Source organism: Buceros rhinoceros, unplaced genomic scaffold, assembly GCF_000710305.1.
Source record: "Buceros rhinoceros silvestris isolate BGI_N320 unplaced genomic scaffold, ASM71030v1 scaffold209, whole genome shotgun sequence".
In the NCBI taxonomy this organism is placed as follows: domain Eukaryota; kingdom Metazoa; phylum Chordata; class Aves; order Bucerotiformes; family Bucerotidae; genus Buceros; species Buceros rhinoceros.
Genome location: NW_010433302.1, coordinates 41,867 through 55,701, shown reverse-complemented (window position 1 = coordinate 55,701; position 13,835 = coordinate 41,867). Strand labels below are relative to the sequence as shown.

Sequence of the window (13,835 nt, the reverse complement as noted above, 5' to 3'; positions counted from 1 at the left end):
CCCTGACAGTTCGGGGCACCACGGTGCTGGCTCGTCCGTACCGACCAGTTCTCTGGGGTTTTCTGTCCACCACACAACGCTCCCCTGCCAGCTTCCCTGCAACACGTCCGTCAGGTGGTCTCACGTATTCCCAGTGTTCAACCAGAGCCTTTACTCAGTTCTATGCTCATTCCTCATTTTTTCATGAGGGATCAATAGCTGAATCTTCACTTTTATCCACATCCAATTCTTTTCTTTGTGATAATTTTCCTGCTGTGCAGCCCAGCCGGTTTCTAGCACCACCCTCCAGTGCTGTGCACTCCCTCAGACTTTGCTTCCGCCTTTGAAGCCCAAAGGCAACATGAAACACTTGCTACGAATTGTCACTACACAGTGAGAGATTCTCAGTGATCTTTTCACCAGTACTGCTTTCCAAAGTCCTCTGTCCCAGCCCAAGGCCCCCGAGTCCCTCTTCTGTTTGGTCTGGAATGGCACTAACAAATCCTCGTTACAGAGTCTAAATAATTTCTCAACTTCCTTACAGTATGACAGGGTCAATCTCTGACTGTATTTCCTGCTCACTGCCAATGACTGCTGAGAGTGACTCATTACCCTAAGCATAATCAACTCATTCCTGGAGAAAAAAGCACAACCTAAGTACCACAGCCTCTCTTCTCCCTGCCCAGTGCCCGAGTCTTTGCCCTGTATAGGAGGCTTGGAGTCATCTAAGACATTACCGGAAACAGACGAGTCCCTTGGGTCCCCAGTCACCTCTCCTTTACACAGAGCTGAAACACACAGCACATCTCACAAGACAGGACTTTCCGCAATCTGGTAAGGGGAAAACTCAAGCAACGTGCCAAATGAGAAGACCAATCTTTCTTGCAATTCCAAGCTCCATGAAAAATTCACCTTTCTCTGTGGGAAAATCTCCGCAGCAAAACAAGCCTGGGGGTGGGGTGGGGGTGCGGGGGGTGTGTGTGGTAAGAAAGAAAAGGAGGAATGGAAGGTAGAACAATTGACAAAAGAAATGTTCAAGTCAATTGGGAAGCTTTGGCATTAACTCTGAGTGACTTCTCTCAAGAAGCCTTACTTTAATTCCAAACGGACTGCAAGGTCTCAAAAGCCATTTTGCAGATTGTGGGAAGAGAAATAAACATCTCCTCCCACCTGAAACTGCTCCAAGCGCTATATTCTTGTCAGCACCACACGCAGAAAGTAGAACACCAGCTGGATTGTCTGGCTTTGCACATTTTCCACCTGTGGTTCAAAGTTTATTGCTGATATTAAGCCAGGTGAGTCACTGCTGAAGGGGAAAAAAAAAAACCCAAAAGACTAACTTTATTTCAGGCACCCATTCAGGAAACGTTTGACTAAACGAGAAGGAAACTCCCATCTTTTCAGAAGCAGGAGGAAGTTCCAAAAAGCTACACCCTAACAATTATATTCAAAGTATAAACTCCCACTTCTTTAATTGTTCCTTCATTTCATCTTGTTAAGCTCAGCCAACCCACAACTGACCTTCCTTCCAAGTCTAATATGCCAGTTGGGCATGTTGGACCTCAGCAGCTAGCTGCAGGGAACTGTCGTCTACACACGTCCCTGAAGAGTTAGAAGCCTGGAGTTCCTTCTCCCTTGCAGCTAAACTAACCCAGCCTTACAACGAACAAATTGGTCTGGAGTGAGACAGCTCGTAAAGGGCTTCTCGTAGGCTTTACCGCACCGTGCTATCCACAGTGCTGACACAGCGCTGCGAGTGCTACCGAAGGCCGCTGTTTTCAGAGGAAGTGGTGAAGATATTTAATAAGGTCAATGTTCACCTGTGCTGTGCTCTGCCGTCTGCAAAGTGCACTGCAGGCATGAATACCAATGGCCGGTTACTTATGAGTGGACGATCCTCCCCCAGGTTCAAGTTTTACTCTTCAGTTCATTGATCTATGTACACAATCCACAAAGCACACCTAGTGAACATTTGGGCCAAAACACCTATACTCCCTTTTTCACGTCATTAAAGGTTGGCTCTGGTAAGATGAGTCCCGATGCTGCTCTGCTCTGGTCGTACAGAAGCCAGCTGTCTCACAGATGGTACTGCCAAGAAGCTGCATCCTCAGAACGGAGTGTAGAAACGGCGTCAGGAGAAATCTAAGCCTCCGAGAGCTAACTGCGTTTCAGTGCCTGCTCCTCTGGCCGTGTCGTCTCGGGCCACCTGACAAACACGCTTGTCCTTGGCAGAGCCCAAAACGAAGTACACTGTTCTGGCCCCGATTCTCCTAGTCTAGAGACTGAGACACACCTGATTTTTTACAACTATTTTTTGGTAGCATCTCAGGTTTCAGCACTGTCTAGCGAAAGCACGAACTGCAGTATCCAAAATTACGATTCAACTGAATAAAGCAAGGAAATATTATATTACGAACTCATAAACTTCCTATCTGCCAAAACCACACCCAGCCTTTGGGTTTGTATTTGTCTCTCCTCACATCCTCACCACTCAAGACATTGCTTATTTTAAAGCTGCCAAATTAATGATTTAACACCGAGATCATTTGCAAATGATAGTTCTCTCGGGGATAACCAACTGCAATTGCAACCAACTGCAACTATTGTTTGGCATTTTCCCCAGAGCAGGAGTGGGAACATTGCAGAAGACATAAAACTCTTGGTCTTCCTTGTTGACACTTACTCTACATAGGTACTTTGGATCTGATGTATTTTCCAGCATCACAATGATGACAGAATAGCAGAAGGATAGATTCTGCTTCCACATATGCCACAAGTAAAATATCCTCTACTAGCCTCATGAATCCACACAGAAATACAGTTAAAAGATTTAGAGGTATTCTTTCTTGAGCATTAGGCACCTGGAGTTTCCTGAAATCCTAATTTGAATCTGTGTCCTTAGATATTTCAAAGCAGAAAAAAACCCCAACCCAAATAACTTTCTTACATCCAGCTTCTCACAACTGCCATTAAAAATTTTACTTCAAATGCATTATCTTTAAAGTAACTGATGTTCAGGTTTCAGTTTTGCTTTTTTTTTAATAACAAAGATCATTTTGCTCTAGCTTGAAACTCCTCAAAAGAAAAATGAATGACATGAAAATTGGAATAAAAATGCACTAGCCCCTTCATACCCACTTCTGTTTGTTGTTGACAAACCTGTGTGACCTATCATCATTTCTCTACATGCAGCTTAATAACTCCTTTAATCACATGCGCTTGTTTATCACAGGAGTAGGAGATGAAATCCACAGCAAAAAATATCGCAGCCAAAGACTTGAAGAGCTCACTATTACTTTAAACTTTCTTCCTACTGCAAAGCTTTGTTTCATCTTTCTTAAAGAAATAAAAACATACTAAAGAAAATAAAGAGGACACAGAAATGCAAACATTCCTGACACCCAAACCCAGACACACCGAATATTAATGCTTACGTGTTTCCAGCTTGTAGAAGCTTTGCAGGTCAGTTGTGTATTTGTACATGACCCTGTTTTGCAACTGAATTTACTCAATGTAGAAAACACTGCTGGCTGCTAAATGCACTGGGGCACTGACGATGGGTCTAGACCATGTCTACATTAGAAAGTAATTATTTTATCCAAACATTTGGTGCTCCAGCCCCTCTACCAGCAATTTGGTCTGATCTTTTAGACCACATGTTCTCACTACACGATTGATTTTAATCTTTCTGAAAGACCTATCCTCATACCTCATCAGGGTCTGCAAAACACTCGATGAACCCTAGAAGCAGGGCATCCAATTTAATTTTCTGCAAATGACTGTAGATTAGAATCCATCAAAACTGCAAATCTATCTCTACTGTGCACGATAGAAAGGAGTGATCAGGGCGTTTCCTTCAAAACTACACTACTGCTGTGAACTAAAGCATTACTGTGGATATGACTCTAGTCCAGTTTGAAACTTCTGTTTTCTATTTAGCTGTTGTTCAATCTGGTGAACAGCATTTACTGGCAGTCAAACATGCACCCTGGCTGCAGCATGATCCCATGCGCTCAAAGTCTGAGCAGCAGACGCCAAAAATGCCCTCAGAGCTATGCAACCCAGCACCGACTGCTCTTCATCCTAAGTCTCATGAAACAGGTCATAAAAATCCATATGAGCATCCACGTCACCCTCTTACCATTCACAATCCAGAGAACCAGTTTTCCACGTAAGCTGTTCAGAACAACCTTGCTACGTTACCTGGACTTGTACTGCTTCATGCTCATTTGTGTTCAGCGTCTCATTTATTAGGTAAGTGCACGTGAAAGAACAGCCAACACCAAATCTAAGAGTCTATGTTAATAGGTCCAAGCCAACCTCTTCCACTGTGGCACTCCCTGGATGTGGGAGGAAGCATCTGTGGGGTCAATTTACTCAAGATACAAGCAATGGGAATGTCATTATCCAGATCCTATCTCATGGTGCTAAAGTTTATGCCTTATATTCAATGAGGCAAGTGAGCCAAAGGGTAAAGGATAAACTCTGCCTTTTCTGAGCAGAACATAGAGGAAAAAAATACACCATTCTGATTCCTCTGCTAGAAGGAGTAACCTTCACTTTTTTTACCTCAGTCTCCTTTATACACAAACTAAAGGTAATTACACACTTAACCACCTCCTCTGGATGTTGTGAAAATTAGTTTATGTTTAGGAAACATTGATGAAAAGCACTTAAGCAAGTGTTAAGTATTATCAGACAGCATTATGTTGCCCTCACTTAAATTGTTTTCCTCTTCTCATTTAAGTGCCTTTGACCTACTCCTGTTATTTGACTCCCCAGGACTGAACTTCCTTCTCTGTGACTTGGTGGGGGGGCGGAGGGAAGTAAATTGAACTGCAAGTTCTAGTGTTATTTAAAGATTATCTGCTGTGCCACATATTTAAACAGCAAGTAGAGTTGAGTAATTTCATCCTAGAACCAATAATTTTTTCAACTAAAAATTAGCTTAGTAGGTACTAATCAGCTTGCAAGGCAAATATAATGGGAGAAAATCAATTTAAACTCTCTGTTTGAAGCTTGTGCCAGGTCATTATACAGGAAGACTAATCTGCTAAATAATTAAGGCTCTGTATTTGTGGAGTGAGACGAAAGAAACATTACAAGTGAATAATAATTCTGTGCTACCGTTTGCCTCTTTAATCTATAATTAGACTATGTACTTCAAATATAGATGTTAGTCTGACTAACTGACTAAGGTTTAACACAGAGGCAGTCAAAGAGGCTTTCTGAAAAAGCACCTGATCTGTGCCAGGGAAACTAGAAACGGAGTCATCCCCTTTGGACATGATCTCTGGTTAAAAGTCAGTCCCGTCTGCTGACTGAGCACAAGGAAAGGATGTTAGAAGCAAGCAGCTTCTGCAACCAAGCACGCGCATCTTATTAAAAATAAATTACTGCAGTAATGGCTCCAAGCATTGCGGTACCTACTGAAAACGGACCATTTGCTGCAAAATACTGTTCACGTTTCATGGCCTATGTAATGATGTGGTACTTGCCACCTTGTGTACACTGCATTTCCAGTTTTGAAAGACATAAATGTAGGACCCTGTTGGATCAAAACACTCATCTTCCTACAGACAGAGATATTTTTCCAATCTGATTGTCCACTCTGAGGCACAATGTCTCGTAGTCAAACATACAGTAAATTTGCTGATAGAATTCAATGTCCATGAAAGTCAGGTCAGTTATGTGTGTTAGCGAACAAGCTCATAACAGTTTTCCAAGGCAGAGACAGAAGATACCCAGTGGGTTCACTCACTCTTTTTGGAGAAGAGTTTCTTTCTCCGTCCGACATGGCTCAGCTTGTATTCATTCTCTTCACAATTGCAGTCTTCACTGTTCTTGTTGTAATACTTGGGCAAAATATTGGAGGTGCCTTTGCTGTTGCCTGCAGCTGCCAAGTTCGCCATTCCCTTGCACTTGTGTAGCTTGAGCTTTCCATTGGCATCTTCCACACACTGCCACTTCTGGAAGAAAATTCAGTCATTAAACTGTGTCCCAGCTGTGCTTTGTCTAATGGCCAGCTCCAGCGATGTATCAGAGATCCCTCAATGCAGTAAAGCTTGGGCCCATGTGTCACCTACTACCAAAAGAGATTTTTTTGTAACCTTCCATTTTCAGATAAAAAGAAACTCTTTGGAACACTCTTGTATTTGTTTCTGATTTTGTTTCTTGGAGGCAGAACAATGTGAATTTCTTAACAAAATCAATACTACAGCTAAAAACCAAGGAGGTGACAAGTGACAACTTTCAGAAGCATAACTGTGGCATAAACCAAGGATGTTCCAGCCTTAGCCACAGGTTTAAAAAGAATCCTTGCCTACCAGCAAGTGTGTTTGTCAGGCTGGCAGGAATCTATGCCCTATTATGCCACTAAGACAGCACCAAGCTCCAGGCCTGCAAGTAATAGCAGTCCCGTGCCATATTCTACAAGAAGGGAAAAAACTTCTTTGAGAAGTCACCTTCTCATTCCTAGTTCAAAGGTCTGATGGTGGGATGACTTACTCCTTTACTGTAAAGATCTGGGCTAGGCTGGTTATTTAGACTCATTTTGCAGTCAAAGAAGAGGAACAGTCACTTCCAATGTATAACTCACTTAAACCTAACGTGGACATATAAAAGATAAGAAAAAGGATTGTCCTGCAGAAATGCCTGTTTCTCTTCACTGACCTTTAAACGGGTCAGTATGACTGGATCAGCTATGGAAGTCTGTAGTTACACGAGTTTATCTCCATCTTGAGTGTTTCTCTTAATGGCGTTTCACATTCAACACCCTTGGGCTTGACTAGCAATGGTGAGCTGTGCTGGATGCCTGTGAAGTGAGAGTCTCCTCCCTCTTCCATTCAAACTACAGAAAATCTCACCGCTAATCTCCAATTCCTTGTTACTCAAAACCTGAAGTAACTTGCTTCCTTTGTGCTGCTGTCAGAGCTGTGCCAAGGGCAAGGGCGTTCAGTCACCTTCAGTCTGGCACAGAAGTTTTACCCACTTCCCAGATACATCACAAAATAATTTCACCTACTCCTTTATTTAGCACATGCTACTAGCTACAGAGCTAGGCTTTGAGATAAGTAAAAAAAAGCCTCCCAGTAGCAGTTGCTACTGCTTTAAATAGCGACTCTCGGAAACACTTCAGCTTTCGCTGAGTCTTGAGAGGCGTTCCTCTTTTTCCCTATTACGAAATCCTAAGTCTGTGCCTCTAGGACTCACTGGAATATTGAGAATTTTCCAAATAAAAGAACAGAAGGAAAAACAGTAACAGCTCCCAAGTGAGATGACATTTTACAGCAGCCTGCAGCGCTACAGGGGAGATTCAAGCACTTCAGTTCCCATAGCGAGGTGCGCCCAGTCTGGGACAACAAAGCCTACATTTTCCACTGAAACTCACTCTGCTGTTTGCAGGACAAAGTGGGAACAGTATCACTGTGCTTCTATAATACAGAATTTAACAGGCGTCAGAAGTGAACTGGCAAGTTACAGTGGATTCATCTATGTCCACGGGAGATCCTCTCACTTAAAACGATCAGAGTGTTATGGTGTGTCCAAATATTTCCTCAGACAATGGGATGCCAAGTCTCTGCCCTGTAATTACTTCTTAGGTGCAGATTTGTATCCAACCTCCAGCACAATCCAAGCCTTGCGCTGATGCAGATAAATCTGGCTTAACTTTCAGCACAAGGAATCATAGGAAATCAGTGAGAGATACTGGTGATATTTGAATCAGACACCTTTGCATGTCTGTAAAGCAGGACACATGCACCTAACATGAGGTGTAGAACAAAAATTTTAATATTTTTATAAATGCCTAATGCTGATAGGCACGCTGAAGTTTGGGGTAAAAGTTATTTTACTAGAACAAGCAACAATTTCTTTCACAATAACAAAAAAAATGTAAAAACACTTGTTGCTGTTTCCTGTTTCAGTTCATTTGAATCTCGTTTTTTAAAACCTATGACCAAACTGCATTTTCAGCTCAGTAGAGCTCTCTACACTGTTGGTGTCTGATAAATGAAAAATGAAGATTCAACAGAGGGCAAGTTAAATGCCACGATGAGAAATACTGTAAATAAGTGCTCTGATTTTGGCCCAAAAATATTTTTTCTCTGTTTCTTTCATCTCCTGTCAAGAAAGTGATGCTCATTTTCCCCCTCCAGGTGAACTGAAAAAAGTCCTTTACTTTTTGGTGCAGTTTAAATCTTTCCAAGGCAGCTGCATGCTACAGTGAAAACATCTTAAAGGCTTTGCTCGAAGAGCACATTGTCTGCATTAACAGGCCCACTGCTGAACAACTGCAGCGCAGAGCCACATAAATGACTTTAGAAGCAAACATTGAACACATGGAGGGGGCAGGGAAAGTCTCAAGCTTTTACTTTTTTCCACAAAACAGAGATGGGTATGTGTGTGAATGTGCCTGGGATTCAACAGCTTAGACCCTTGGTCTGCCTGTAGGTACAAATGCAAATTTTCCAGGTCAGTATCTGTTGCAGTCATTTCCACAGGATGCTTTCAAACTTCAGGAAAAAGAGCAGTAATTGCAAGGCAGCTGTGAAAACCTCTGCTTGACAGTCAAAAAGCTTTGAACATTGTGAATTCTAGCATTTTAAATTGGCTTCCAGTACACAGCATAGCATCATGCAGAAACCTGTGTCAAACCCCGGAAGCAACTGAAATATTTTTTAAGAGGTAATCACTTAAATAATTAAATCCCTATATAAGGAACTCTCGAGCCAGAGTTACTTTGGCTCACAGGTACAAATGACAACCAGCCAGCAGCAAAATGTAATTACATATAAATAGTGGATTAATTCAACCAGTCAAGAAAACAATATGCCCTTAGTTCACCACTTGCTCCCAACTTTTCTTCATTAGACCAAAAGATGTGCTCCTAATTCAAGTTCTATAGCTCAAAACATCTCACAAGTGCCAAGTTCTGAAAGGTCAGGTAGTTTAACACAAACTAAAAGTCAGCATAAAGCTCAGACTCCTCCACGATCTTCATCCCAGCTCATATCAAAACTCCCAGGGAAGAACCTTTCTTCCCTCCTGCAAAGCCTTGCATAACAGCTACTCAAGTCATCAAATAAATGGCTTTTGCAATATGTCCTGAAATCCATAAAGCTCACGTTGTGCAAAACTTTCCAGACACCTCATTTAATCATTAAAGCTGTTCCAGCTGCAGATTTCCCCCCATCTTCAGGCAGGCCAAGTTAGCTGCTGTGCCTGTGCTTTCTGCCACCTGCAGTGCTGGGCTTGTTCTAGTACTTCTACTCCGTCCTCTACCCTACCTCCCACTGCACAACACATGGTACTCAGTTATTTGTGTGCAAAGCAGAAGAGTCTGGGCTTCAGTTTAATGGAGAAATTAATGCTAGTGAACAGAAATCTTGTTCAAAGGTAGACTGCAAAGGCACAAAAAGACAGTTTGTAACACACGTTCCGCCCTCCGGCCCAAACTACCTGCTGTATGTACCAACAAGAGTAAATAAGGACTTCAATATCTATGGAACACGGATTTTAACAGCAGCAGTTGAAGACGGCACAGATGCCCTGCTTCCCCCAGTAACACCATTCACCTTGAAGATGCAAATGACCCCTTAGCAGAAGACGACACTTTGTACTTTTCCGTGTGTCAGAACCCCGTTATTTCCTCCACATTCCCCACCACCATGAAGCGGTTTTTGCATTATTGTGCACCCGTATCTTCTTACCGCTACAGCAATCACAGATGTTAATTCAAAGGCATTACTTGAGGCCCCAAACAGAAATAAATAGCTATGACCTTCCCTGTAGGATCTTTTCCTACACTTCACTCAGTTCCCTCAGTGAGTCTCTCAACTGATATTGTTTTCTTTGGGGGAGAAGGACTGATCACAGCAGCCTTGCACGAATCCAGTTGAAACACACAGCTTTCAGAGCTGAGCCCTAAACCGGCATGCTGCGTCTCATCAGCTCCTCTTTTTGTTAAGTGAAAGAGATTCCATTCCCTTTTACAGAGAAGTGAAAAGTGAAACTCTGATCAGTTAGCTGCCAGCAGGGCTCCCTCCCTAACAGTTTTAGGAATATAGGCTGCAGGAATCAAAGTTTCTGCAGGATAATAAAGTCCTCTGTCCCTGCCAGCAACCTGACAAAAACACTTCAGTGATACCTGTTGTCTTTAGTTTACGCGGATGCTTTCTGAGCCCGATCCCCCACACTCGGTGTGCTAGAAACAAACTGCTTTAACAGCTAGAAATATTCTAACTGCCAGTCTAAACTGAGTCGTCAGGGTACATTTTTTCTGGTACTAAACAGTACAGTCACAGCTCAGTTCATACGAATCCGCCAAAGTCACAGTTTAGTTAGCTCTCCTCCTTGCTGTGGTTCGCTCCTTGTGTTATTTTTTACTGAGCTAATGAGGACAAAACAGCAAAATCCAGAGAGACCAAAGGTAGTTCTGCATTTGCTGGCAGCTTGTCCTACCACTCGATCCTACAGGTTTCAAGAAATAGTCAACTTGAATTTCCCTTTGTTGGTCTCATGCACATTACTACTTCTCTGTTCTTGTTAACTAAAAATAATTGGCTTATATCTTCTGTATAACATCTCTTAGAGTCCTACTGACAGATTCCTCTCTCCTCAGCTATTTTTTTGACTGAATATGTCTGGTTCCTCAGCTCTTCCCAGCAGGTATTACCTTCTTAATCTTTGAACATTTTTTTCCATTTCTACCCCCCACCTTCCTTCCAATTCATCCATTAGCAAAGGATGCGTCTGGTTTCCTCTATTTCACGTCACCAGTACATAAACAGCACTGCCTGGTCTTCATTTCAGCTGGGCATTATTTCATTACACTGACTCAGGATTTTTGGAGATTCAGACCTCTGGGTCACGTACTACATACCACTCAAACCTTAAAATGATAAGATGATAAACAATTTATTGACAAAAAATTCAGAAGGGTTTTTAATGCCACAAACTGTAGCTGAAGCGAGGCAGGTGGGACAATCGACCAGCATGCAAATGAAAAATCAGCTATTCAGCAAATTTAAGTTTACTATATATAATTCATTTTTTATTAATATAATAAGTGGAGTGTGGTATCAAATGGTCCCAGCTGCTGTGTTAGGTACTGCAGAAGCTCGGCAGTGAGTACAGCCTGAGCAGAAATTACATTTATTAGTGGTGGAAGGAAAAAAACAGCAGCAGCAAAAGGGGAATTGATTTGTCTGAGGACTTGCACAACAGATCTGAGACTGAAGCCGATCTCCTGACCTCCAGCTCACTGTCTTTTGAACTAAACTCTACTGTTCATATCAGGATATTTAAAAAATTTGGGGGTTTTATTAAACGTTGGTATTGATTTTGGCAAGCTGCTTGCAACAATCACTACAGTAATGACAAGGAGTTTAAAAATCTCAGCTAAGAAGAGATGTAAATTTATTGGATTTGCAAAGAACCCACAAGCCAAAAAAAAAAAAGACCCGTAAGTAAAATAGCCTCTGGAAATCATTACAGGATAGTTCTGGCTAAAGGAGGAAAACAGTTTTGTTAATTATAATTCCTGATAAGGAATACAATCCTTGAATAACAGCCTTAATAAATCATCGTGATTTTAATTTTCATGGTTTGTTGCCTCCTAATTTTATCAGTTTGAGGTCTGATAAAATTTTTCATGTATGAAGTTATCAACAAGTCATTTCTTGTTGCAATCATAGATAAAGAACCGGATCCTGAAAGTTGCTGAGCATGTGCAACTCACACTGAAATTCAAGAACTCTAAAGATCCGCCTGAAGAGCTATTAAAATTATCTGACCTCTAGCCGGCTTGATATGCTTCACTTTATCAACCGAACCCAAGTTCTTCAGCAACCTCAGGTTATCTCTGCTAGGTACAAAAGAACTGGACAACCACAAAAGATACACAAATCAAACACTTTCTTCCCAGTTTTATAAGAAATTTCTTATAAAACCTGACTTAGTTTCTTGGGTCTAGCTAAGGTTCAAGCTACAGTGCCCTCAGGAAAAGGAGAAAATGTAAGTAATTGTTTTCTACTGCTCCATCCTTGGCTAACGATGATTAAGGTGTCAAGAATATGATCTAGAGGCACCACACAGGAACTGCTGTAGGAAAGCAGACGCTGGCCAGAATAGTTTCCGTCGCTCCTATGCCATGCTACATCAGAGCATCGCCGAGTAAGCGACGTGCTTTTACTTATGGTGTCTTCATGCCGGTTACAAAAGAGGACATCCACGATCTGGGTACAGCACAAAGCAATCAGTGGGAAGACCACGTATCAAACCTTTCATTTGCGAAGCATCTGAAGGAAACAAAATGCAAATTTTTTGCATTTTGAATGTTCTCCTGTAAAAACTGTCACATAAAATGATAATCTAAATGCTATTTAAAAGAAATTCCACTTATATCATGTTTGTACATAAATAGAGCTGTGAAAACAAAAAGAACTTGAAAAGGAAATAATGTGAATTCAGACCATTATTTTTCTTCATGAGTTAGCAGTATTTTTGCACTATGCAAGGTCCTGCTAAAGACAATATTAATATTTAATTTTTTTTTTAAATTACGTGTACAGCATGGATACCCTATAGCAATCAGCAGTGCTGCAGGTATTGCATGCTTAACAAATACGTACAAATTTGGCAAATGATTTAGAGGGAAATTTTGTGCAGCTGTTGTTACAATACTGTGGAGCTGCTGGGAACACTCTACAGAGCAATGCTGATATCATAATTGGCTTCCACAAAAGCACATTAATGCAGGACGCCAGATAGAAGTGGGTCAGCTTCCACTTACCAGCCAGTTTAGAATGAAAGGCCGAACTACGCTGAAGAGAAAAAATTGTGTGGAAACCATTAGGTACTAGGATAAATGTTTTTTATTTCATGTGGGAAGAAAGAGCTCATCTCTTTTAAATCCTTGAATATAAATGCTGAGCCGCTCTTTCATCTGAGCCTACAGTCACCCTTTGTTGCATGCAAATAACTGACACAGACCAAACCTTACTAACTGAAAAAGAAAACATGGCAACACACAGACTCCCATTGCACTCAGACGAATTTACATATATTAGTGCTGCCAAAAAAATCGCACATAATGGACTCTGAAACAAGGTTTTTAACAGTGTGAATAGCCTCATCTCCATGATCCTGGTGCTCTCTTATCAAAACGATTATAGGTCAAGGAGGGTGACAGAGATTTGCAAAGGAAGAGCATTTTGTGGTGATAGAACTGTATTCACAAACTTGCACGCTCACAAAGCAGAATTTCAAATTCTCCATCTCACATTCAAAGCTTTTTTTACCTCTCCTTTACTCTAAGCTCTGCCCTTGTCTCTTCTCATTCACTCCCCTTTTTGAGTCTTTGTCCTTCATTCGTGCCTCTCCTCTCCTGTTCATACTTCAGATTCCCTGGCACTGCTCAGAACTCTCTGTGCACGGAACAGCCAGTCCCAAACCTTGTTTAAGTCAAAAGAAAGAGTCCCAATGACTTTAGCAAGCTCTCATCTAACTCAGGCTTCTCTTCATCTTTGCATCAGGATGTAAAAATTCACTTTTTGCACTGACCACTCCAGATCCCGTTACATGCACAATAATAAAGTGTCCTGCAGCATCAGGAGACATCTGTTAGATAACCGCTGTATCTGCGTACCACAAACTCCCCCAAGGCACTGGTATGTTATTCATCTTGGCTCATTCTACTTACTATGCAGAGCTGTGAACAGCACCAGCAAACAGACAACACCCATTTGTCATTTGAGAAGTTAGTCTTGCTTCACTCTGAGAAGACTTTCGGGTGCACCCATATTTAGACACAATTTATCCTCAAGCAAGCTCATTCATCTCCCACTATTCCTGCT

At 41.7% G+C, this 13,835-nt stretch overlaps 1 protein-coding gene across 2 annotated transcripts in view; it reads right to left on the bottom strand.

Annotated features, from left to right (window-relative positions):
- SULF2 (sulfatase 2) overlaps positions 1–13,835 on the bottom strand; it is a 60,701-nt gene that overhangs the window by 10,560 nt on the left and 36,306 nt on the right. For both annotated transcript variants that reach the window (XM_010144054.1, XM_010144055.1), the window contains exon 10: positions 5,741–5,948. In XM_010144054.1, the coding sequence (XP_010142356.1) occupies positions 5,741–5,948 (208 nt within the window). The remainder of the gene's footprint in view (positions 1–5,740; positions 5,949–13,835) is intronic.